The sequence below is a fragment of the Xyrauchen texanus genome, chromosome 3 (assembly GCF_025860055.1).
Source record: "Xyrauchen texanus isolate HMW12.3.18 chromosome 3, RBS_HiC_50CHRs, whole genome shotgun sequence".
NCBI classification, from domain to species: Eukaryota; Metazoa; Chordata; class Actinopteri; order Cypriniformes; family Catostomidae; genus Xyrauchen; species Xyrauchen texanus.
Genome location: NC_068278.1, coordinates 38,297,679 through 38,324,748, shown reverse-complemented (window position 1 = coordinate 38,324,748; position 27,070 = coordinate 38,297,679). Strand labels below are relative to the sequence as shown.

Here is a 27,070-nt window from a genome sequence, read left to right as displayed (position 1 = left end):
TACGCTAAAACCACTCAGAACACTTTAGCAACTGCAGTGCGAAACTCACAACCACCAACAACACTCTAGCATTGTGTCAGCTGGATAAGTGTAAAAAACTAGTTTTATTATTGCAGGATTTATTGGTTGATGAATTACTAAAACACTGAAATAGAGCCTTTGCTTGTAGAAAACCTCTTTCCTTCATTTCACTCTCTCTGTTACTAAACAGCAGGCTCTGATTAATGTTTGGGGACTCCTTTATGACTTCTCATAAATTCCTGCAGAGCATAATGATTGATTCTCAAGTTTATGTTTATGGCTGGGGTTATAATAGAAACATTGTGGTGGGTATACAGGCATTATCTGCTGACTGAATCAAACAAATCAATATGGGCTCAGCAGACCTTTTTGATACAAACCGATGGGAGATTGAGATATGTGTAGATGCATATGTAGTCACCTGCTGTTTTAATAGGAGGAAAGCATTATGTGACTGGATTTAAGTGTGTTTGATTGTAGACATGGGGGTATGCTAGTGAAAAGTTCTTAAATTAGATTAAATTATCTCTTACTTCCTATCCACCCTCTCTCAAACAGGATGACTTGCGGAAAGAGGACTTCAGTACTATGGATTCTCAGATGCTCTATAAGATGATCAAGTCCAAGACAGAGTACCCCCTTCACAAAGCTATTAAAGTGGAAAGGGAAGATGTGGTATTCCTTTATCTAATAGAGATGGACGCACAGGTAAAGTGAACGGAATAAAACTAGAACTGAATCAAAGATGTTTTCCTGCTTTAAAAGGGTTGTTTTTAACCTAAACTGATAAGCCTAGTAAGGTCATTTTTTCTTCAATGTCATCCCCAAGTTACCAGGAAAGCTGAATGAGGTGGACAATAATGGAGACTTGGCACTTGATTTGGCTTTGTCCAAGAAGCTGGAGAGCATTGCCACCACATTGTTTAACAACAAGGCCGATGTAGACATGGTGGACCAGAGTGGCTGGAGTCTTCTTCACAAAGCCATCCAGAGAGGTAATGAGTGTCTTTAGGGCAGGGGGAAAATGGAGCCATGCAAAGAAATTCTTTCTTCCTATTTTGGGAACCTGACTAAATCAGTCTTGCTTTGCAACAATAACACAGAGGGTGCATCTACATGCATATATACCATATGAATGCAGCAGACTGTTTAATTGCAAGACATTTGCTATTTGCCAATGGCAACGCTTACTAGTGCTCTTCTGCACCACACAGCAGACTCCGATATAATACTATTATATACTGTAGGGTCCAATTTTTTATTTTTTTATTGAACAAGGAAATACATTTCTAAAATAATTTCTAGTTAACTAATCAAATAGTGTCATATTTTTGTGCAAGACGCTCTTTGCAACATTTTCAATTCATGATTCAGTAGCCTGGATTATCAAGGTTTTGCACCAGCTTGTGGAATTCTCTGCATCCATTGTTATTATGACTGGGTAATGATTACGGGTGTAACGGTTCAAATTTCTCATGGTTTGGTTTTATGGTTAGGTATTTGCCATGTTCAGAAAAAGCACTGTTGTAATACTAAATACTGTTGTAAAACCACGTTTAATTAATTCTAATTAATTAAATTTTGAAATTTCTCTAATTAATCAACATTTTAACTTAATACCTGCACTATTACACTACATCAACATAAAATGTATTTCAAACTCTACTGCACATATATTCAATATTAAGAAGCTGTACATCACTATAGAAGGAACTTTTCTATTAAAATGGATACAAGAGGTGTTGTGACATGGCTCGAGTGTTTTAATCGTACTCTGAAATCACACATATTCATCACTGGAGTAGGGATACATATCATTGGCAATGAACACCCCAATCACTTGAGTTATTGTTTTATGCCTGTCCGAATTGGCACCTAGTGCCTGCTTAAAAATGAAAGGGTGTGTGTGCAGTTTCGGCATCTTTCCCTGTTGATTTCAGTGTAATTAACAGTATAATACACTCACGTCGAGCAATGTCTGCAAACACAGCGTGTGTTGTAAAAGGTTTTTCCAGACATAAGACCTGAATAACACAGGGGGCTTCTCTATCAGTGGCTTGTTTTCTGCACTTGCCATTTTCAACTACACACAACACTTGCAGAACCTGTGAAGTCATCAAGTTGACCCACATGAAACACAGGTACAGCATATCCATCTACAGATCCATTCAGGTGCATTAGTGGTGGTTGTCAAATGGTTGTCTATTTGACACTTTATTTTCTTCACAAAACCTTTTGCTCCAGATGCGTCATTAAACTTCAGGTGAACCGCAGCGTCAATGTTTCCGAACCGTTACAACCCTAGTATTGATACAGATTTCAGGATTCTGATTCACAAGCTTTTGATTATTTCAGTTATAATGTCCATTTTTCTTACATATTAAAGGAATTCTCTCCCAGCTAATGCTGTTAATTATACAGGGGCCTTGTAACTAGGAACATTACAAAAACATTAATTGGGCAAAAATTTTGTTTTTCATAATGTATTCCATCAATAAATATATTGCATATATTTTGTTACATTTTTATTGTTTAATGCACAATTTATACTATTTTCAAGTATTTACATTGATTTGTAAAAGTTATTAACGAGAGAGGACTTGAATGGCTTTACCTAAACCTTGCTATTCGTGATCAGAATTAAATGTTTATGTTTTGTTGTTTTTGATCATCAATTGAATGCAAAGAACAGAAAGGATATTAAAAGAGGCATAATTCAATGACAAATGGATGTTGTCTTTGGAGACACATTACACTGAATGAGCCAAATCAAACTTTAACTCTCAACATGCAGTGAAAGGATACTGAACTTCTTCGGCAATATACTACTCATTAGCTGTTTAGTGAAATCTGAACATTTACCAGAGAGTGGCTAGTCGCAGACATTTTAAGTCGCATAGTGTGAAATTTATAGTGAACTTATAGTAAAGGAACAATTTTGGGATTGTTTTAATTTGGAATTCCCAATGTGCTTTTAAGTCCTTGTGGTGGCGTAGTGACTCGCCTCGATTCAGGTGGCAGAGAACAAATCTCAGCTGCCTCTGCGTCTGAGACAGTCAACCCGCGCATCTTAAGTGGCTCGTTGAGCGCATTACCGCGGATACATAGCACGTTTGGAGGCCCACGCCACCCACCACGACAATCTACAACTCGCCACGTGCCCCACCAAGAGCGAACCACATTGTAGCGATCACGAAGAGGTTACTCCATGTGACTCTACCCTCCCTAGCAACCAGGCCAATCTGGTTGCTTAGGAGACCTGGCTGGAGTCACTCCATGGGGATTAGAACTCGCAAACTCCAGCCTCCTTACCACTGAGCTATCCAGGCCCCCGATTTTGGGACTTAAGAATCGATATCAAGATCATGCATATGAAGATGGTGGTGCATCAGAAAATCGATATTTTTACCCAGTCTATTAATTACCCAGATTAATACACATCTGAATACGAAGTTGCACACTTCAGGTTTAAAGCAAAATAAAGTATGCCTAATACTGAAAAATGTATGTAAATTTTAATATCATCTATGCTGCCTCCATATCACTTGCATTAAATATAAGTAGATATTTTTTTTTTTTTTTTTGATGGTCTAAATAACCTCTCTACTGTATCTTTCTCTTCTTAGGAGATGAATTTGCCTCCACTTTTCTTATCCGACACTCAGCACAGGTAAATGCTGCAACAGTGGGTGCAGTAGAGACGCCTCTGCACCTAGTCTGTTCCTTCAGCCCTAAGAAACACAGTGGTGAGGTTATGGCTGGAATGGCCCACATTGCTGAGGCTCTTCTCAAAGCTGGTGCCAACCCAAACATGCAAAACAGCAAAGGACGGTAAGTGACCAAGTTCAAACAAACATGAAGTGAAAGGTATCTTCTGCATGTTCTTGGGAGAGTACTGTCTTCACAGTATTCATATATTAAATTTTTATATATATACTTATTCTAATTCTTAGAACGCCATTACATGAGGCTGTGGTGTCTGGAAATGAGCCAGTCTTCAACCAGCTGCTGCAATGCAAACAGTAAGCAAAATCCAACATGTTATATTTTATTACTAAAAGATGAACTTGATGGAGGCTATGGTTCGGATTAGCATACTAGGCTTACCTCTTGTACTATTTCTGTATTATGATTACTGTATTCAGTAGTTACATGTAACAGAGTGCAATGTGTGTGATACTATACTGTATCACAATGGAGTGCACTTAATTTGTCCCAACAAATGTATAAATATAAACTGCCATTTTTAACATCTGTCTTGACTCACTATTTGTTCGGAATGCCAAGAGTTGGATTAAAAATGCAAAGTGACAAGTTTGCTTGTCACTTTGGACTAAATGTAATAAGTTTGTGACTACAATGCATCATAGTACTGTTTGAAAAGTTTATTGATGCATTATGTGTTTGAGTTGGGATACTATTTTTGTATAGTATACTGTGCAGTATCAAAAACACTAAGGCAAGTCATGTCAGTTCAGTGGTCATATTCGTAATGTCTCTGGGCAGATATTTTATAGTCATACAAGCTACAACTTGTATACAACAAAAGGTCATGTCTACCTGAATGGGGAAAGACTTGACCTCCTAAATGGTTAGTGCAGATTATGATCAAATTACATATTTCCAATCAGCAATAAAATCAGACAAGAATGGTGTCATACATTGTGCTGCTTTTAACTCCAATCATACAAACAAAAATGGCTGGTCCAAGTAGGGCTGGGTGATATGGCAATAAATAAATAAAAATTTCCCCAAACTTGAGTACGGTTCACGGTTCGATTTTTCAGCATTTAAATGTACTGAACTAAAAAGTAACACCTACACGATTCAAATATAATGTTCATTATTAGAAAGCAAGGCAACATATTTAGACAAATCAAAGTTCTTTTCGTTAAAGATGTGCAAAATAAATGCTCAAAAATCTGCACCACACAGGAAAATGTCAACATAGTGTAAATGTAAAATACATTTAAATCTGATAAACCCAGATGTTGAGAAATAATAGTATAAAATAAGAAAATTGCAATATAACTTAGCCAATGTAGGATTTTTTTTTTTTTTATCTTAACCAAGTATTTCCAGAAATGATCAAGTTTATTTTAAAGTACAAATTTTATATCAAACAATAACGATAGAGTCCAGGTCATCCTTGGTTTAACACAAAAACCTCCCTTTCTGGATTAGGCTTGACCTGGTGCTGAAGGATCATGAAGGCAGCACTGCATTGTGGCTGGCATTGCAGTACATCACTGTGGCCTCTGACCCCTCAGTGAACCCCTTTGAGGATGAGGCCCCTGTTGTAAATGGAACCTCATTTGATGAGAACAGCTTTGCAGCACGGCTCATACAGAGAGGGAGCAATCCTGATGCACCAGACTCCAATGGTACAAAAACAATCTCTTTAAATGGCATCTCTGTAGAGGCTTATTCCATTTCTTAATTTGTCTTAATGTCGCCATCTCCTCTGCAGGGAATTGCCTCATGCAGAGAGCAACTATTGCAGGAAGTGAAGCAGCCTCTATTTTCCTGGCCACACATGGAGCCAAAGTGAATCACACCAACAAATGGGTGAGTCTCTCAGCTTAGATTTGAAATAATGAACTTGGTGTCATTGAATGACAAATGAGCAGATACTGATGCTTCAAAATACACTACCAGGCAAAATTTTGGACACGCCTAGTGATTCTTTACTAGTACTCTAAAATGAGGGAAATGGTATTAATAAAGTACGTTTTTAGTTAAAATAAATAAAAAATAAAGTTCAAGGTTTCTTGCTTTATTGTGTAGGCTTAACCCTAACCCTTTTCAACACAAATTACCCCATAGTACCACCTAGCATCCAACCGTCGCAAATACTGGTCTGCGTAGGTTTGAATATCGGGTATTGGCAATCTCACAGGCTGATGATAGGATGAACTAACTATGGAGATCACCACCCTACTCTATTGTGCCCACACCTCTTTAGTATTCCTCAATCTATCACCTATAAATTGTGTAACAAAGTACCAAAAGTGTATTTGGTTGTTAGAGTCCCTTTATTCTATTTTTGTATGGTTATTTCATATCTATATAAGTTTACTATCACTGGATATATACTACTATACATATGAATATTGCTAGAGATATTAGTGCTATATTCATACAAATAAATACTATATTACATTGAATTGTTTTGTGCAATAATGGTGATTTATTTGTATCCCATATGCGTGTACACATACATAATATACATGCTATTTCTTCAAGGTGGCGCTGTTGTTTCAGTGATTGACTTGATTTACATTTGACATTGCTATTTGATGCAGAAACAACATGGGAAGTAAACTATAGGAAGTACAACACATGAAGAGTATTGTCATTTGGGTGTACTACTGAAATAATTTCTGCATCTATTTAGACTCAATAAGTGCCTGAGAAAATATTTGTGTAACTTATGTGCAGCTTATGTGTTCTGTGTAGCTCAACATGTGTTTGACAGCCAGCTGCATCTCATAAATTTCACTGTTAAAGTAATTAATCCTGTTTTAGATTTGTCCAGATTTGTTGCATTATCTCTGTGATAAATGAAAAATAAAACATCAAAATATATTTTATTTTCTAATTAGTTTGAAAATATTTTGTACATTTTACACTGTCTGGGCAATTTGTAGATCGCTCTGTGCATTCAGCCAACTGAGGTATCCCAAGTGTGATACATTTTAAACAGTATTAAAGGAGTTCCCATGTATGCTGGGCACTGACTTTCTGCCTTTCCTTCATTATTCTATCCAAATTTCCATTTTGTAAAGAGATTTCTACGTAAATACAATTTATATTTGTCTACAAGTATTAAATGATAAATTATCAGAATTAGACTGATGCTTTTAAAATCAATGAGACCAATTTTTTTACTCTCTATTACATTCCACCCTCTCTGTCTATTTACTACTCATTCTCTTAATGGTCTTTTGTTTCCCTTTACCTTTCTGATTTTAATAATTACAATAATTTTTCCATTGTAGGGTGAAGCCCCGCTCCATACGGCGTGTCGCTGTGGACTGGCAGGGTTGACAGCAGAGTTGCTCCAGCAGGGGGCAAATCCTAACCTGCAGACCCACAGCGCCCTGCCTGAAGGAGATGAGAAGAGCCAGGGTGTTTTCCTACAGAGCCCGCTCCACCTGGCCATCATTCACAACCACCCAGACGTGGTGTCAGTTATATTAGAGCAGAAAGGTGAGGATAGTGCAACTACATGGATTCAGATGGGGTATCTTGAATTTGTGCAAACATGCATTATCTTGCCACTCATGACCTCAGTTTCCATCCATCTCTCACAGCCAATGCTCTACATGCCACTAACAACCTGCAGATCATCCCAGACTTCAATCTGAAAGATTCAATGGATCAGACTGTCCTGGGCCTTGCACTCTGGACTGGTGAGTTTATTCACTGAAGCCACACTAAACATTTTAACTGACCGTGCTGCTTAAGCAGATTATTTAAATAATTCTTGCAAAATAAAGACAGACAGAGGGGATCAGGACCCCGACACATAGCAAATTCATCCAATTTCCTATTATGATGTGCTTTACTGGAATTTCTTTACGTTGATGTTGTCTCAGTTTTGTACTCTCACTTATGTAACTTATCAAAGATAGAGCAAAAAAATTTGAAATGTACTGAAATTTGTTCAACAGTGCAATTTGAGGAGTAATGGTGCATTCACGTACAACGCAAAGCAAGCGTTTCATGCGGCGCGATTTATATACAAAGCCAATGCAAAGATGCGAATACGCGAATTAAGCAATTTCGCGTATTAGTACGAGTTGAAATCTATGGAAGCATATGGGTAGCAATATTCAATTTGACATTTAATATGCAAAATGACAATGCAATATGTAAAATGGCAATGCATTCTGTATATAAATTTACATTTTACATTACCATTCTAGCAACGTTTGGTGCAAAATGAAAATGAAATTACATAATTTACATTTGCCATTTCATACACTCGTTATAATATGCATTATTGAAATGCTTTATAAGTTGCAAACTGAAAATGAAAATGTATTACAGAAATGATTAGATATGTGTAACATGTTCAAGCAAAAACTGTGGCAAAATGATCATTCAAATGTTATTTTTCTTAATTGCATTTACACTCACAGTCAAGACACTTGCGATTGCTTTTTCATTAAATGTCCCGCAATGAATATAGCAAAATTCAATGTGCACATTGAAAATGCATTCCGAGCCGATCACGCCCCTGCCCCGCCCCCTCCCGCCCTGTCAATCACTGCATCAAGGCGGGGCTCGGCAACAGGTAAACATAACATGTAATGGCTATGTTACGTGTTTTGAGCTTACAGTCTATGGTTTTGAGGTGTTGGAAAAATGGCGACGGCAGAGCTAATATGAGCGTTAAATTCACTAGCAGATGAAGTGGAGCGTGAACAGAGAAACGGTAGTATTTCCGAAGATTATTACGAGTATGTAGGTGATAGAACCAGTACGTTGTTGGAACGTCTGGGAGAATTTTCTGCCTTATCAGGCGCCGAAGGTGAGTGTATGTACGTATATGTATAATTATTTATTTTGTGTTCTTTTTTGTTTTTAATTACCTATGTCTTGCTGCTGTTTTTTTTTTTGATATTGTTTGTATTGTTGTTGACTGGAAGCTCCTGTCACCTAGACAAATTCCTTGTATGTGTAAGCATACTTGGCAATAAAGCTGATTCTGATTCTGATTCTGACACACTGCGGTCAAGTGGGCCGCGCGTTGAAAATACACGGTCAAGCCAGCCGCACATCTTTTTTTAGTATGCGCGTCTAATCGTGTATTTACGGTATGGGTGCTGAAAGAGGTCAAACTTGATTTTTAGACTCTATTTTCTGCTATTTTCCATCTTTTTTCTGCTTTTTTCTGCTATTTTGCACCAAACGTTGCTAGAATGGTAATGTAAAATGTAAATTTAAATGCAGATTGCATTGTCATTTTGCATATTAAATGTCAAATTGAATATTGCTACCCATATGCTTCCATAGAAATCTTTCCACTCAAGCGAATAATTTGCGTGACGCTTTGTCGCGAAAGCCTATCAGCGTTTAGATTGTCCGGATGTCACTGACCGTACTGACATAGTAGCAGAAGAAATCTGGAAAAATGGATGAAAAAAATGTTGTAGCAGTGTGTGGGCACCTGGAATTGTATGACACAACGTCATACATGTACAGAGACCGAACGAAAAAATACATCGCTTGGAGGAAAGTGAGTGAGGAAGTTGGACTACCTGGTAAGCTCTGAAAATATGCGCGATTCCAGCTATTGGCTGTACTTTACTATGAACCAAGTTGTAGAAGCCCCTCCTCCTGTCCTTTTCCAGAAGAGATGGGGGGAATACTCGCGGGTTTGCGTTACTCATGTGAGTTTAAACACAAGTTTAAACACAAATTTATAATCCAGTGGTCAAACTCGTGCTAGCAATGCAAGGCAAACATTTTCTTCACGTTGTATGTGAAGACACCAGAAGTCAGCATGTGCCTTTTCTAAATAACAACTAAGGTAAAGGGATAGTTTACCCAAAAATGAAAATTCTCATAATTTACACACCCTCATGCCATCCCATATGTGTATGACTTTTTCTTCTGCTAAACACAAAGACAGATTTTTAGAAGAATATTTCAGCTGTGTTGGTCTATACAATGAAAGTAAATGGTGGCCAGATCTTTGAAGGTTCAAAAAGCACAAAGGTAGCATGAAAGTAATCCACACAACTGTAAAAGTGGTTACATCCATATCTTCTGAAGTGATATGATAGGTGTGGGTGAGAAACGGATCAATGTTTAAGTCCTTTTTTACTATAAATTTGTTTGTATTTGGTGATTTTAGGACTTAAAATAATCAAAACTTTTACCCCCACAACACTATCCAAGTACTGCTTCATTTACACAACACCAAAGATACCAAAGGCTAAACAAAACTAGGCCATATAAACTATTAGACCAGACTAATGCTGTTTAATTATACTTGGTACTAACAAATTTTTAATAGTTTATCATTTTGGTCATTTTGATGGACGGTACATATATGTATGTGTGTGTGTGTGTGTGTGTGTGTGTGTGTGTGTGTGTGTGTGTGTGTGTATATATATGTATGTATGTGTTGTCAAGAATACCGGTACTCCGGTACCAAGTCGGTACTGAAACAAAATATTTTTTACGATACCAGAATTTCTGAAGGTACCGGGTCTACCCGGTACCCATGCATCATTGGGAACTTTTTTTAACGCTCACAACAAGCAAAAGATGACGACAAGAAAAGCTGCTGCGGAGTCTCAACTGAATCTTGTCGAAAAGAAAAGTGGAAAAAGCCAGGTTTGGAAATTCTTTGTATTTGAGGCTGATGAAAAGGGAAACATCATAGATTAGCAAAAACCTATTTGTTAATGGTGCTTTCGCATTTTTCTGACAAAGGAGGAAACGCATCAAACTTAATAAAGCACCTGAAAGACAAGACACCCGGATTTATACAAGCAACCAAAGCAGGTTAGTTTAAAAGCATATTATCATTTGCATTAGGGCTGAAACGATTAGTCGACATTATCGACAACGTCGGAAAAAAAAAATGACGAGAACAATTTTCATTGTCGAATAGTCGTTTGATCTCATTTAACGTAAAATGAAATCATATTAAACTAATGACGCGCGAGAGCAGCACTGCAGTTCACGCCTGACAGAGGAGAAGAATAATTACACATCACAGTCCAGATGCACTGTAAACTTTCACAGCTTCATTTTATGTAGATCCCAAAGTATTTGGGAATTATAAAAAAAGAAAAGTAAATTCAGAAGCAGTCTCGTTGTGGAATAAGCGGATCCCAGAACTCTGCAATTGACTATTCAGAATCAGGTATTGCTAAGAACTGTGTAATGTTTTTTCTTTCGTCGTCTTTGCATTGCCAGGTATGCACATTATTGCTGCACAGCTCCTGGGGTCTGGAGCAGCCATTAATGACACCATGTCTGATGGACAGACTCTGCTGCACATGGCTATCAAGAGACAAGACAGCAAGAGTGCCCTCTTCCTGCTGGAGCACCAGGCTGACATCAACATCAGGTATTACATGCCGCAGTGTCTGTTGTATTGTTAGAACTGATATTAAATTAGTATGAGTATTTGTTTATGAAGTCTTACTATACAGAAGCCATGACATTAACTTGCAACTCGTCTATTGTCATTTTAGTGTTGGTCACAAAAAGCGCAAGTAAATCGAAGTAATAAACAAATCCTTGTTCCACAAGTCCCCTATTCTTTTTTCCAGGACACTGGAGGGGCGAACGGCCCTGCAGTTGGCCATCAGGAACCAGCTCCCACTGGTGGTGGACGCCATCTGCACAAGAGGAGCCGACATGTCAGTGGTGGATGAGAAGGGAGATCCTCCACTCTGGCTAGCTCTGGAGAACGGTTTGGAGGACATTGCGTCTACACTGGTGAAAACTGCAGTTTGTTATTTATATTTTAAAACAAATATTGGTGGGGGTGTATCATGGTTTCCTAGTCATTATTTAATTGTTTTTCACATTCATTTACTCAATTTAAGAACTATTGCTCAACATGATAGGATAATTTTTTTTCTTCTTCTGTCCTCTTTGTCCATCTGATCTTTAAACACTTAGAATTAGTTTAGTCATGCTGGTTTATAACAGGTTGATTTTGACTGATTGTTTGGATTAGGTCAGGCATGGTTGTGATGCAACATGTTGGAGTTCCGGGCCTGGAGGCTGTCAGCAGACTCTTCTCCACCGAGCCATTGATGAGAACAATGAGGTCACTTCCTGCTTCCTTATACGCAGGTTTGCACTCCACCAGCACACCTCTCCTTATTTCCTCATGCTTTTTTTTTTTTTTTTTTAAATAACATGAAATGTCATCAGATTTATATTTTCATTACAATCAGAAAATAAAAAATCAGAGTGTAGTCCATTTACAATTTTTTCAGTTTTATTTGTACATTGCTTTTAACAATACACATTGTTTCAAAGCAGCTTTACAGAAGGTCATGCCTGAATGTCTTATGGCCGACACATACTCTATGCAAGTACATGAATGCAGATGTTACAAGCTACGCAAGCTAAATTTTGTGCGTTGTTGCATTCCAAAATGTGACAGATTGTAATAGAATGTAACAGTGCCCGCACACATTTTCTGCCACCTGGGTTCCAGAGTTATTTTTCTCATAAACTTTTCATAAAATGCTTCATAATAGAGTTGTAAGCAATGAACCAAACATACCTGCTCAAGGTGAATCACACCATTACAAACTTTAATTTGACGGAAACTATGGAAATAAAACTATTTTACAATATTATACGTATATTGCTAAATATTCCAATATATGGCCCCGGTTTTCTGATTGGTGGATATTTCTCTGCTGGACCATGGATAGTGTAGTTGTTCTCTTGGAATTCTGAGAAGGGTATAGCTGCAGGCATTGCTCCTAAAAGGGGCGTGGGCTCCAAATCTCCTTTAAAGATGTAGGAAACCCCTAACCTTACCCTTTCCCTAACATTAACCGTGAGTGGAATTGATGCCCCCTTTTGGAGTTAGCGCAACCCCCTTTTGGCGTAATCCCACCCTATTTTAGAGATTACGCCCCCATTTGGAGATCTCCAGTCTGCAGCTAATAAACAAGATTTTTAAACTAAGTTAAAATAATGCGAACTTATGGCTTCAACAGATGCATATACGATCGTGAACAACCTTGGAGCTCACGGTAGGTCTGTCTTTAAAGGTTTAGAAGTTATCGTTAAAGATCAATTCGCCAATGGACAAACTGAATCCAGAGCCAGACTATTGCACGCTATTCATAAAACAACGCAAGTATGCGTTGCATCCAAGGGGCACTATAGTGTGATTAGTGTGAACTTCGCTTCTACAGTGAGTTTTCTCTTTCAAGCCATCTACTGTCATGGTGGAGCAACAATTTGTAGAGAATATTGCTGAGCAAGTAAGTTCAAGTCTATATATTTATAGCAAATTACCACACATCAATTTTAATGGCACAGATGTTTGAGGATAACTCTATTGCCCATTGGGTACTGAAGTTTGTTCCCGCCATGGTAACGCAAGAACACCGTAGATGACTATGGCAAGGAAAGCTCCTTAAGATGTTAGTTTGTGGAGGGAAAAAATCTTGAGAGGGAGCCAGTCCTCTTGCTTTGTTAAATGAATATACTGTATATCAAAATTATTGTTAAGTATGTGACTGTTGAATCATTGAATAGAAGTGATCTAATTTTTCAATATGACAATAAGACAATGTTTAATACTGTTATGATTACAATACAATTCTAAGGCTATTTTAAGACGTTTAATCATATCTCATTCATAATGAACGTGTCATTTTCACCATTGCTTTCTATTAGCCTGTTATTGTGATCAGAATTTTACAGTATATGATGACCCAGTAGCCTTGTGCAATGGGATCATCTCAAACTTTGTGTTTGTTTCCAGTGGCTGTGATGTAAACAGCCCCAGAAGGCCTGGCCCTAACGGTGAGGGAGATGAAGAGGCCAGAGACGGCCAGAGCCCGCTGCATCTGGCTGCGTGCTGGGGTCTGGAGGAGGTTACACAGTGCCTTCTGGAGTTTGGAGCCAATGTGAATGCACAGGTCCATACAGATGAACCATGAACCCGATGCATACTTTCACTTTTCTATACTGTTAATGTTTTTTGCCTTCACATGGCAGTATAGTTCTTCTTTTTTTTTCTTAAGATGAAAAATGTACATGTATGAATTTATATTACATAACCGGTTCTGGACTTTCTTTGTTTTCAGAATAATCTAACGGCTGCTAATGTATTTATGTAGATATGTTCCATATGCACACTGATTAAAATACTATGACATCTGCAATGTCTATATTTCTGGATGCAGGATTCAGAGGGCCGTGCTCCTATCCACATTGCCATCAGCAACCAGCACAGCATCATCATCCAGTTGCTCATCTCCCACCCTGAGATCCGCCTGAACATCCGAGACCGACAAGGCATGACGCCGTTCGCCTGTGCCATGACCCACAAGAACAACAAGGCTGCCGAAGCCATCCTCAAGAGAGAGTCTGGCGCTGCTGAACAGGTGTGTGTGCATGTTCATGTTTGAGTCGGACACATTCTCATTTCTATATTTCTAGCTCTGCTTGTTAAAATTGGTTAAATGAAGAGTTTTGGTATATGGATGGGAATTGTAGCAATACATGTAAAACACAGTAAGCTGTTGCTTTTCCGAATGACTCACTCTCTCTCACTCTTTCTTTAGGTGGACAACAAAGGACGTAACTTCCTGCATCTAGCTGTGCAAAACTCCGATATTGAGAGTGTGCTCTTTCTCATTAGTGTACAGGCCAATGTAAATTCCAGAGTGCAGGACAGTGCCAAACTCACTCCTCTACACCTGGCCGTGCAGGCAGGATCTGAGATCATCGTCAGAAACCTGGTAAAGAAGACAAAAAGTAGTAGGGGTTATTTAGTGAAATGAACAATACAGCCAAATGGGTATTAATGACTTCAGATTTTTTTTTTTTTAGTTTATGCATTTGTGCATAATTCATACTCATTATTCTAAGAGTTGACTCTTAGATACAGTAATTTTGGCTTGAGCTTGGCTGCCTTTTTTATTGCAATTTTGGTCATCATGTCTCTGTGTAATTAGACATGATATAGCTAATAAGAACTTACAACATTGACTGTTTACATGGACACCAGAAAGTGGCTTATTGCGAGAAAATGGGGTTCACATTGACTGTATAAGTGGCGTTGTCTTCCGTATACATGCGGCTCGATCAGTAAGCAACTTTCTCCACAGCATCGTAATTTCCATAACAAACATGGCATCTGAGAAAGACTTTGCTATTCTATTCTCTATTGCTTCACTTTATTTCCAGATATTTCAGAGTTGTTGCTGTTTTTGTTTCTTTTGTTTCGCGACCTGCAGTGGAATTGCGCTGCAATAGAAGGGTTTTCCTCTTACATAAATCTCTGGGTTTCCCCCAATGTTTGAGCACGTATATCCGTAAATGTAAGGGACAGTCGATATGTACATTGGTGAAAATAAATGGGTATTATTTACAGTGTCTATGCTTTTCACACTGTACTCCCAGACATGTTGAATTATTTCCTCTGTTGACTTGTTGTTGGGCTCCATCCTATGATTTTTGTTCGCACACTCTTCAAAGACCTGTAGAAGGCCACTCATGCATTTACATAACCACATAAGCCGTGTTCTCAGAGAAACCTAGGTGTGTTGATCCTTTTTACGGTGCAAGGAAATCGTTGTTCTCATTTACATATGTTTACAATGCCGTTTTCTGCAAAAACCCTGGAATCAACTGTTGTCTTAAGTGCATGCAAACGTGGTCATTGTGTCAGTGCTGCACACTTGATTTGAAATCCATCTTTGATTCAACATTTTATGCTGCATACGAGTTAGTTTGTATCTTTTATGGTAAAGTCTTTTGTGTTTAAACTTATGTTTTCTGTATTTAGCTCCTAGCTGGTGCAAAAGTAAACGAGCTAACCAAACATCGTCAGACCACACTGCATCTTGCTGCACAACAGGATATTTCCACTATCTGCTCCGTACTAATTGAGAACAGCGTTGACTTCGCTGCTGTCGATGAGAATGGAAACAATGGTAGGCAATTGTGCAAAACTCAGATTTAGTGTGAAAGAAAGAGCTCAGTAGTTTACTTAATTTACTTCTATAAAGAATATTTATTGGGTGACTAAATCTGTATTATAATTTTTTCTCTAGCTCTTCATCTGGCAGTGATGCAGGGGCGTCTGAATAATGTGCGTGCTCTACTCACAGAGTCCAACATAGATGCAGAGGCCTACAATCTCAGGTCCGACTCCAAATATCACTGTCACTCCACGTTGTAATGTTTCATGAATATGGCCCATTAAATTTAAGAACTAATTTCTGTGTAAATCCTTCCGAAATCCATTCTTGGATAAATTGTTGCATTCAAGTGATTGGGACAATGACGTATTGGTGCTAAGAAGATGCACAATTCTTGTTTCATGAATAAGGCCCTATATGTGATATATGTGTAATTACTCTTTTTACTACTTTTTCTCTATCTTTTGAAAAGTCTTGAAATAATTAGGATATTAATTGTTTTTCCCTGTCCCTTCATCTTTCCTTAGAGGCCAATCTCCAATGCATGTCCTAGGCCAGTATGGGAAGGAGAATGCAGCAGCCATATTTGAGCTGTTTTTGGATTGCATGCCTGAATACCCATTGGATAAACCTGACAATGAGGGAAACACAGGTTGGTAGAGCTGGATTGCTTTGAATAGGCATTTCTAAATTCATAATTTTTCATATCAATAATAATGACATTTTGGTTACAGGGTATATAATCATGAATAGCTTGCGAGATTTCACTTGTGTGAAATGTTTAAATTTAATGCATTGATGAATCTCCCTGCAGTGCTTCTGTTGGCCTACATGAAAGGAAACGCCAACCTGTGTCGTGCCATTGTAAGGGCCGGAGCTCGACTCGGGGTCACTAACAACCAGAGCATCAACATCTTCAACTATCAAGTTGCTACCAAGCAGCTTCTATTCCGTCTACTAGGTGAGAGCTACAGTCTTCATGTTTTATTGCCAAGTATACTTACTCAAGGAATTTGTCTTGTTGACAGAAGCTTCCAGGGAAAATAGGACAGAACAATGAGACCGATAATAAAATAAAATACACTAAATAAAAAATAAAAACTTTGGAGTAATGCACAATAGAACAGAATAACTTGCGTATAAATGCTATATACAGATATACAAATGTTTATAGTTTCCATTTTGTTCAAGTATTTAGTGATTGTGTAAACTAGTCTTATGTTTAACATTTTGAATGTTGCAGATATGCTGTCCAAAGAGCCCCCTTGGTGTGATGGATCGAACTGCTATGAATGTATGACCAAATTTGGAGTCACCACTAGAAAACATCACTGGTATTTAACCAACTTCAATATAGTGGTTTAGCGATTACTTTCTCTAAGATCCTGTTTACTGGTAATAAATGTGAACTTTAAATATTTTTTACTCTTAAAACAAAATTAATATTAATTTTGAACCATATGGATAAAATCATGACCACTCACATGAGATGAAGACTCCAGTCAAATCAGTAATCTTACAGAAGCTGTGTTATTCTACTTGAAACATCCCCTCATGGGGACTGCCATGTTTTGTTTATTTTTTTCCTCCTAATTTGGAATGCCAAATCCCAATGTGCTTTTTAAGTCCTCGTGGTCGCGTAGTAATTCGCCTCAATCCGGGTGGCGGAGGATGAATCCCAGTTGCCTCCGTGTCTGAGAGCGTCAATCAGTGCATCTTATCACGTGACTTGTTGAGTGCGTTGCCACGGAGACGTAGCGTATGTGCAGGCTTCACGCCATCCACCGTAGCATCCATGCACCCCACTGAGAACGAACCACATTATAGCAACCACGAGAAGGTTACCACATGTGACTACCCTCCCTAGCAACCAGGCCAATTTGGCTGGATTCACTCAGCACCCCCTGGAATTCGAACTGGCGAACCCCAGGGGTGGCAGCTAGCGTCTTTTACCACTGAGCTGTAATCATGGCTGACTGTGAATAATACATTTCTTCAGTGATATCAAAACCTGAAAACTACTACGTTTGAATGATGCTGTATCCAATAGTTCACCCAAAAATGGAAATTCTGTCATAATTTACTCTCGCTCATACCATCCCAAACCCCTATGACTTTCTATCTTATGCAGAACACACGCACAAAAAACATTCATGATAAATATCCCGGTCCGTCTTTTCAATACAATGGCAGTTATAAAGGCTTTAAAGCTTGAAAATGTAGTCCATGCGGCTTGTACGTCATATTCCAAGCCTTACGAAGGCAATACGATGTGTTTTAGTGATAACACGAAAGGAAAGTCTTGTCATTTTCGTCTTCAGGAGTACAATGAGAGAAGCTTGTTCACATGAGACCTTGCGTTGTTTAGCACTAAAAACAAGGCAAGTTCTCATATGGACATATCGCCTGACCACTTGTGATCAAATTGCCCAATATAGATTTTTAATAAACAGGTCCCTAACTGATCATGCTTTCTCCTTTATTAAACCATTACTCTTCCATCCATTTATGACATCATCTTTCCATTGTGCCACCTAATAACTCATTTCTTTATTGTTGTCTATTTGATTTCTCTCATAGCCGCCATTGTGGGCGTCTGCTCTGCCATAAGTGCTCTATAAAAGAGATCCCCATCATCAAATTTGACCTGAACAAACCTGTGCGCGTATGCGACATCTGCTTTGATGTGCTGACATTGGGCTTTGTGTCCTAACACACCGGAGGATAAAGGACGGGTACCAGCCAAGCTAAGCATGTACCTTCAGGCTGGGCCTAGCACTAACCAAGGAGGATGAAGAAATGGAGTTAACTCAGGGTGGATGAGCCCTTGAACAAAACCATTCCATTCTTGTTAAAGCAAAAAATACAACCATAGCAATGTGTGTTTGTTCTAGCAGTACTTTTTTAGAAACAAACTATTATGTGTTGAGGATCCATATTAAAATAGTGGAATTCAGAAACAAATTTAAATTGTAGATCGAAGTTCAACTTGTACCCAGGCTGAAATAATACAGGAGGGCAACTGTCATTTTCCACTTATGAAAGAACAAGTGTCTCTGATGAGACATAGAGGTTTTAGAGAGGGCTAAATGTGCTATATGGAGACTTATTTAAGTGTTATTTCACATTTTCCATTGGAATTGGACAAGTACTTGATTTACACATGCAATCATGCCATCACCACCCCTTGACTGTTGTTCTACATTTTGATTTAGCCCTGTGGTTACAGGGGTTTATTCAACACCTCTATTGTTTGAACATTTCAAGGAAATTTGAGGATTTTTTTGTATTATTATTATTATTGAATGCTGCTGGATATGAAGGGATCTTTAAACGGTAGCCTTTAGTGTGAAGCCTTAATCATACACTGCAGGATTTTGCCTTTGTGTTTTACACACATTTTCACCTTTCTGTACAGAAATACACAGGAAGTTGATATTTTTCTGTTGTTCAAATCAAAGCACTACAAGAGAGAGGGAGAAATTGACCTTGCCGTGATTGGATTTTTGTTGCGTTATATGATTAGATATGTGACTTAATGATTAACCTGCATGTTCAGTGGACCTTATTTTGACTGATCCATTAGCATTTACATAATAGCCTACTTAAAGTTTTGAAATGCTTCAAATGAACATGTTTTGACATGAAATCTAAAATTGTTCCTTGTGTCTATTAAGCCACACAGGTTTTACGTGCTTAACCATGATGTGCTTACTATGCATAACATAATTTGTAGCCTGTTCTTTTTGTTATCATTGTATCATAATCATGAGTTATTAATTTCTAATCACCAAAGGATACATTCCAGTTAAATGTTGGCAATGGAGAAGCTGCTAGCTTGGTCATAGTTTTCAAAAGTCTTCTTGGTGCACAAAATGTAACATTATTTTGACCTTTCATATTTTAAATGCTTTTTCATGTCTATGCTTAACAGGTGCACTCTATCAAAATGAATTCCTTTTTTTTATTTTAACATTTCTGATCATATTTCAAAAGCAGAAGGATTTTTTTGGGGGGTGGGCAAAGTCCACAGTCCGTTATTGGTATTGTGAAATTGTACAGATAAATGTATAATATTTTTGACCACTATAACTGTTTTGTACTTGATGCAGGTTGTGCTTTTTGTCTACTTGACAAACCTTAAATTTAGCCTCTGTTTGAACTTTTCTGCACATTGTATGATATCTGTATGCTCAGATATTTAGCCTCTAGTATCCTTTTCACGAAAGGGAGGACAAATTTACATAAAGGACAACTGAAAAATTCATGAAGCATTTTTTCTGGCATAAATGCATTTTATATGTGCTTCAAATTGCAGAGTAATTAGTGGTGTAAACCACTAAAATCAGAGAAAGCATACATATAAAATCATTTGGAAACCTAACCATATAAATAACCAGCAGCATTAAATGGTCCAAAACTATTAGAATGGATTAAATACATGTTTGTGTTAATCAACATAATACCACAAATGCTGTCAATTAAGCTTAGCTTGCATTGAAACCAGAATATTCCTTTTATTATGATCGCTGAATGCTGGAATGAATCAAACTAAAAAGGGTAAACCACATTTTAAAAGTCTTTAAAATGAAAAACAGATAGATCAGCTCTTGGACTGTGATCAAGACTTGAAGCTCAGCCTTTGGTGATACGGCAGGACTCTGCATGAGGGGGACAGTCCTTGTACTCTCTCAGGTTCCGGTTCTCTGAGTGCACAGGATCGGATGGTCGAATACATACACATCGGGAGTGGACGGATCCAGGGGAGAAGAGCATTCTGGGTACACCGACCCAGTCCCTGTGAATGCCACCACTACAGAAAATTTTAAGAAAAACTTGTGTTCCATTTCTGTCCATGAAATGCATTAATGATAAGATGATATTCTATAAACAATGCACATACAGGAGAATTACCTCATTGTAGAGCACCATACTCTCCCCCCGCTGGCTTCAGCTCCACTCTGAGTTACAGGCAGGGTAAAGCTGCATCTCACTCTGAGCTTGGGCCTTCCTTTTCAAACCCTCCGACAAGAAGGCCTCCACCTGCCGCAGAGCATCTGTGGGCTGTCCAGTCTCTGTGTAGAATCGGCCTATCAGTTTACCTGCAGCACAGAGTCCATATTACAGACAGAAAACTTGATATGAGTAACATTTTGTGCAGTAAAGTACATTAAAGGGATAGTTCACTCAAAAATTATCCTCATGCCATACCAAATGTGTATGACTTTATAAACTCTTTCTTCTATAGAACACAAATGAAGATTTTTAGAATAATATTTCAGCTCTGTAGGTCCATATAATGCAAGTGAATGCTGACCAGACCTTTCAAACTCCAAAAATACCTTAAAGGCAGCATAAAAGTAATCCATATCTTCAAAAGCAATATGATAAATGTAGGTGAGAAACAGATAAAGTATTTTTTTTACAATAAATCTTCACTTTCTCATTCTGAAAGTGGAGATTTATAGTAAAAAAGGATTGAAATGTTGAACCGTTTCTCACCCAAAGTGATTGCATTTGCTTCAGAACACATTTTAAACCATTGGAGTCATAAACATTTATTTTATGCTGCCTTTGTTATTTTTGGAGCTTCCAAGTTATGGCACCATTCACTTGCATTGAAAGGACCTACAGAGCTGGGATATTCTTCCAAAAATCTTAGTAAATTAGAGATTTGTTTTTATTTTTGAGCGAGCTATCCCTCTTAACGTGAGTGTCACTGTTGAGGTACCCACCTACTGGAGTGTAGTCCTTCTGATAAAATGCTAGCCAATCATAAAGAGCCACAATCTGAGAGTCGGAGAAATCTGAGACATCACTAGATAAGCCAGCCTCAGTGAAATCTCCTGTGATAAACGCCCTTGATGCATCTCTGCCTAAACAAACACACATTTCAGAGATCACACATGCATCTTCATACAGCTAACACAAATTAGCCAGACATGAATTAACCTGTAAAGAAATGGTAACCGCCGCCAGGGCCGTAGTGTTTCCTCCCCTTTTCAACGTCAAACACCTGTCCTAAAATCGCCAGGTACAGTCCTTTACTGCCCTGCGCTCCGTTGTATAAGGACAGTTCATCCTCGGTCAGAATGCGACCAGGTGAAGATGACACATCACTGAGCGGCTGCTGCAGCCACGAATCTAATGCATTCAAGATATTGCCATAAATCGGGAATGTGAGCCACTCGGGCACCGTCCATACAGCCAAGACCATTGAAAGGAGAGCTACAAAGTATTTCAGCATTGCGCATACAATGTATACAGGCAAGCGCAAAATATCAAGTAGTCAGCATTGAATAAATAAAAATCCGACACCCCACACACAACACATAATACAATGTTGCCGGAAGTCGTGTTGCGCATGCGCTGTCAAAAAAACCACGCACACACACACACACACACACACATACACACACACACACATATACACATATATATATATATATATATATATATATATATATATATATATATATATATATAGGCTATATATAATTTTCAGGTTGCAGTTCAAAAACCCACAAGACAGTTCGCATTTTCGAGCCGTAGTTTGGGATTTTATAATGTCAGTTTAAGATAGCCTAGTGTGGTTAAAATGATTTGAAAATACTTTTTACGTTTTTTTCTAGAACAATTGTACACAGTCATTCCTCAAACATCACCACTGTGTATATTTTATTTTAAACGCACGTTTCGATCACAATGCTAATTAACGACTACAAGTACCATGAGCATGCGAGCAATGTGCATTACGGATTTGAAGACTGTTGTAGTCCTTATTTAGCGGTGGGTTATCGACATTCATTTTTAAAAGACACGATAGCTTCAAAACTCACAGGCTAAAGTACGACTGACTGTGGGTAATTTATGCTCTAGAATATATAAAAAAACGTGAAAGTCTTGAAGGAACCCATGGTGAATTAGCTTTCTGAATTTGCCTAAAAACAAAACCGTTATGGGAGCTGGGCAGCTTCGAAAACCAGCAACAAATTAGCCTATGTTTGAATTAAAATATGAATTATTCAATGGCCGTGTCTCAATGTACGTTCTTTCTCGTGGGCTCTTCTACATTATCATCCAATGCCGAAGTTCGATTCCAATCCTCAAGAATGCAAGGAACGTTAATTTTTGTTGTCAACTTATATATAGGCCTAAGAAAGATCTTAACTAAAGATAATAGTATCTTCTATAGTGCTGTTATGAAGTGGAAGCAAGATTATCCTTTGCTTTCTATTCAGAATTTATGGTTAGACATGAATGAATATGTAATTCCAAACCAAGATAAAGAGATTCATTATAAAGTAAGAAATCGATATTATCCCTGCAGTGCCTTCATTGGTAAAATTAAGGAAGATCTATCACCACAGTGTTGCTTTTGAAAAGAGGAAGCAATCTCACACCTGTTTTATACCTCTTTATTTAAAATCATTTTGGTCTAATGTATCCCTAATTATTTTCGATGTTTTTCATAAAATTATTCAAATAAGTGATGCTATGGTCATTTTGTATTGTGATACCGGTTCATTGGCGATTGACAATACAATTAAAATGCTAGCCTTGTTTGGGAAATATCATATACATAAAGCAAGATGTATGTCAAATATGCCAAACATTAGACCATTTTCCATCTTTTATGACTCATTAGTTTCCCTAAAGTATAAAAAAAAGAAAATGCTAAGAAGACATCTCTACATCTGAAAAAATAAATAAAATAGTTTGAAAGAAAGATGGCGGATATATTTATGTTGGAATATGTTAGATCAAATCAAATCCCTTTATTGTCACTCAACCATATACACAAGTGCAACATTGGGTGAAAGTCTTGGGTGCAGTTCCGAGCAACATAGTAGTCATGACAGTGATGAGACATACCAGTTTACAATTAAACATCAGATTTTAAACAACACAATTTGCATATCTAATATACACATTATTACACACAACACAATATACAAATATGAATAGGCTATACAATGTAGGCTACAGTATACAATACACACAATATAGAATACACAGCAGTATATACAATAAAAATAGTAGGCCTATATATAAATTATACAGTAGGTTGTTTCATGAATGGTCTTCTAAACATGATTGCTTAAGTGTAGGCTACTTGATTTATGACTATTTATTCCCCTGTTTTTTTTTTTTATTATTAATGCTCAAAACAGTACAGTAAAAAGTAACAGTCAACAACAAAACACATAAAAAAAAATATACATAAAAAAAAGTTGGGGGTGCACATAATATAAATATTATGATATATATAAAATATATTAACAAATTATGAGAATTACATGACGGTCACATCTGTTTTCTTTTTTTTCTTTTTTCTCCTTTTTCCCCCCTCCCGTTTTTTCTATCTTTTTTTCTTCTCTTTCTCTTTAAATGTTTTCCTCTTTTTTCCAAAAAACCATGTATTAAGCATAGTCAATTTTGCACAATCATAGGATACAGAATGACAAAAATAAATAAATAAATAAATAAATAAAAATAAATGAATAAACAAATAAAATAAAAAATAAAACGGCAGAGATATAACTCATGGTACATGAAGGATCTCATCATATTTTTTCAGAAAAGACGTACATTTTCTATTATCGATTGTTCTTAGTGATTTGAGTAAATATTTGACTTCACAAAGGAAATCATTAAAAAGTAGGAATTTTCTTACGAAACCTTTGCTTGTGAAAGTAACATTTTGCCACAAGGATAAGAAAGTTAACAGTAGACTCTAAAGATTTGTTTGGGTTTTCAAAAAGACAAATTACATCCTTTAAACAAAGATTACTGATCATATTAACTTTAGAAAAACAATAAGAACTTAAATCATTCCAGAAAATTGAAGAAACATTACAAGAAAAAAACAAATGACAGACGTCTTCGACTTCATTATTACAGAAGGTGCACACAGTATTTGGACAAATGTGCGTTACAAGGGTATATATTATGCAAAATTTTAAAATGCACTTCTCTCATTTTATTGGGTATACAATATTTAAATGGAAGTAACCATGTTTTCCTCCACTGAATGTTATCTATTATAGAATTCCAAAAGAATTTTCCTTTTGGAGTACATAGGTTTCTAGATTGAGATAGTTGACGAATAAATTTATTATTACAATCTTTACTTGAAAGTGAAACACCATCCAGACATAACAAAGATAATTGTTTAGAACATGCCTCATAGGTAAGGGAAGCTTTCATCATACATATTAAACCACTTGGAATAGCCTTTGTAACAGAATTAAATTCTTTAAACTGGACAGGATATTGGTAGATATTCATAAAACTCTCATAGGATAACAAATCACCATTAGAGTTGAATAGATCTGCAATAAAAATTATGTTTTTATTAAACCATTTCTCAAGAAAGAATGATCTATTTCTAATTTTAACATCTGAATTATTCCATAAGATGGTTTTATGGGGGGAAAAGTTGTGGTTGTAAACCAATTTCCAAGCTAACAGAGCTTGTTGATGAAAACTAGCCAATTTAATGGGTAATTTACCAGTGGAGTAATTACATTTCATCAAAAAGGAAAGGCCACCTATCCTTTTAAATATGTTATTTGGGATAAAATACCACAAAGTGTCTGACCCAAGCAAGCATCTCTTCAACCAATTAATTTTGAATGTGTTGTTGGTATCGTCAAAGTTCAGGACTTCAAGACCACCCTCACTTCTTTTGTTTGCTAAAATATATTTCTTCAATTTGTGAGATTTATTATTCCAAACAAAATCAAGAAAAATTTTATCAATATTTTTGGAAGTGTGATTATCTACAGCTAAAGACAGGGAAGGGTACACAAACTGGATAATCCCTCTGCTTTGGATAAAAAGACTCTGCCTAAAATTGACAGATCTCTTTGTAGCCAACTATTAAAAATAAATTTAGTTTTGGACAAACGTGAAGAAAAATTCAGAAACTGTCTACTAATTAAATTTTTCGTTATATGAATCCCCAAATATTTCACTTCATTTTTAACTGGTATATTTTCAATTTCAGATTCTACATTGTCAAATAAGCACATAATTTCACACTTGGATAAATTAAGTTTGAGTCCAGAAGCATTACAGAAGGCATTAATTGTAGTTAATACTGGAGAAACTTGCTCTTTATTTTTTAAGAATAAAGTAGTATCATCTGCTAATTGTGAAATACTGAATCTCTCTGTTAAAGACACTAAGACCAAAAAAGTTATCATTACGCAAAATATCAATGGATAATGTTTCTACAACCATTAAAAATAACAATGGGCTTAAAGGGCAACCCTGTCTTATACCATGAAGAATAGGAAACCTAGGTGATGTTACGTGAATTTAAAATTATACAGCTATCAATATCTTTGTACAACATTTGGACAACATTAATAAAACTGGATGGGAATCCAAAGGCCCTTAAAGAGCTTATAAGGAACTGGTGCTCTACAGTGTCGAAAGCCTTGTAAAAGTCAAGGAATAAGATGATTGCATCAGACTCAATTTCTTCTTTGTAATCAATAAGATCCAGAACAAGACGAGTATTACAGCTAATATGACGTCCTTTCATAAAGCCGGTCTGTGTTTCATTAATGATGTGATGTAAATGTTGTTTTAATCTCTTAGCAAACATAGAAGCAAATAATTTATAATCAAAATTTAAAAGTGTAATAGGGCGCCAATTATCAATTAAAGTTACATCTTTGTCTGGTTTGGGAATAAGAGATATCACTCCTTGTTTCATAGTGGGAATCATCGCTCCAGATTTTATACATTCTTGAAGCATTAAAAAAAAGGGTTGCTCTAAAATTCCCCAGAAGTGTATAAAGAATTCTAAAGTGAGGCCATCGCAACCAGGCGACTTCCCTTTTTTCATCGATTTCATTGCATCCCTAATTTCAATTAATGAAACAGGCGCCTCACATAATAACTTAAATTCATCACTAATTTGCGGTATATAGTTCTTAATTTGATGTAGGTATGAATCACTTTGGTTTGCTTGAAAATCAGAGGAGTATAAGTTTCTATAAAAATTTGTGACAAAATTCTCTATTTCTTCAGGGTGTTTTGAAACAGAATTTTTAATTTGCAAAGCAAAAATGCTTTTCCTTTTAAAATTCCTTTTCTCGAGTGAAAAGAAAAAGCTTGTATTATTCTCTCCCTCGGAGATGATCTGGATGATAGTAGCCCCATGCATCTGCAATATGGAGATGGTCACACAAGTTACAAATAATGTTATTACTGAGGCCTTTGGTTTTTGATACACCGTCTGGTGCACCTGGACATATCATCAGTGATGTAACCTAGGATCACGGGGGGTTTCGGGTCTTTCAACAATCAGACCCCCCTCCCCTAGGCGACCCAGCCGGGGTGATCAAGTCCCAGCTTATGTCCAGGTGGCGCTA

The 27,070-nt window shown here is 37.1% G+C and overlaps 2 protein-coding genes across 4 annotated transcripts in view; one reads left to right on the top strand and one right to left on the bottom strand.

Moving 5' to 3' along the window:
- Positions 1–19,943, top strand: part of ankfy1 (ankyrin repeat and FYVE domain containing 1) — a 28,699-nt gene extending 8,756 nt beyond the window's left edge. For 2 of the 3 annotated variants that reach the window (XM_052105761.1, XM_052105772.1), the window contains exons 6-25: positions 580–729; positions 851–1,016; positions 3,648–3,852; positions 3,975–4,043; positions 5,206–5,405; positions 5,492–5,589; positions 7,023–7,233; positions 7,338–7,436; positions 10,963–11,116; positions 11,322–11,490; positions 11,735–11,853; positions 13,514–13,670; positions 13,938–14,138; positions 14,319–14,495; positions 15,545–15,692; positions 15,813–15,903; positions 16,208–16,332; positions 16,495–16,641; positions 16,924–17,014; positions 18,261–19,942. In XM_052105761.1, the coding sequence (XP_051961721.1) occupies positions 580–729; positions 851–1,016; positions 3,648–3,852; positions 3,975–4,043; positions 5,206–5,405; positions 5,492–5,589; positions 7,023–7,233; positions 7,338–7,436; positions 10,963–11,116; positions 11,322–11,490; positions 11,735–11,853; positions 13,514–13,670; positions 13,938–14,138; positions 14,319–14,495; positions 15,545–15,692; positions 15,813–15,903; positions 16,208–16,332; positions 16,495–16,641; positions 16,924–17,014; positions 18,261–18,393 (2,910 nt within the window). In that variant the 3' untranslated portion in view covers positions 18,394–19,942. Of the gene's footprint in view, positions 1–579; positions 730–850; positions 1,017–3,647; positions 3,853–3,974; positions 4,044–5,205; positions 5,406–5,491; positions 5,590–7,022; positions 7,234–7,337; positions 7,437–10,962; positions 11,117–11,321; positions 11,491–11,734; positions 11,854–13,513; positions 13,671–13,937; positions 14,139–14,318; positions 14,496–15,544; positions 15,693–15,812; positions 15,904–16,207; positions 16,333–16,494; positions 16,642–16,923; positions 17,015–18,260 lie in introns of all 3 variants that reach the window. The other variant, XM_052105781.1, reaches the window with a different exon arrangement.
- A 31-nt stretch (positions 19,944–19,974) lies between these two features.
- LOC127628848 (neuferricin) lies at positions 19,975–22,036 on the bottom strand. Its single transcript, XM_052105791.1, is given in 5 exon segments — positions 19,975–20,493; positions 20,595–20,632; positions 20,634–20,782; positions 21,416–21,556; positions 21,633–22,036. Coding segments are annotated over 5 exon segments (801 nt in total). The 5' UTR covers positions 21,928–22,036; the 3' UTR covers positions 19,975–20,315.
- Positions 22,037–27,070: the final 5,034 nt, after the last annotated feature.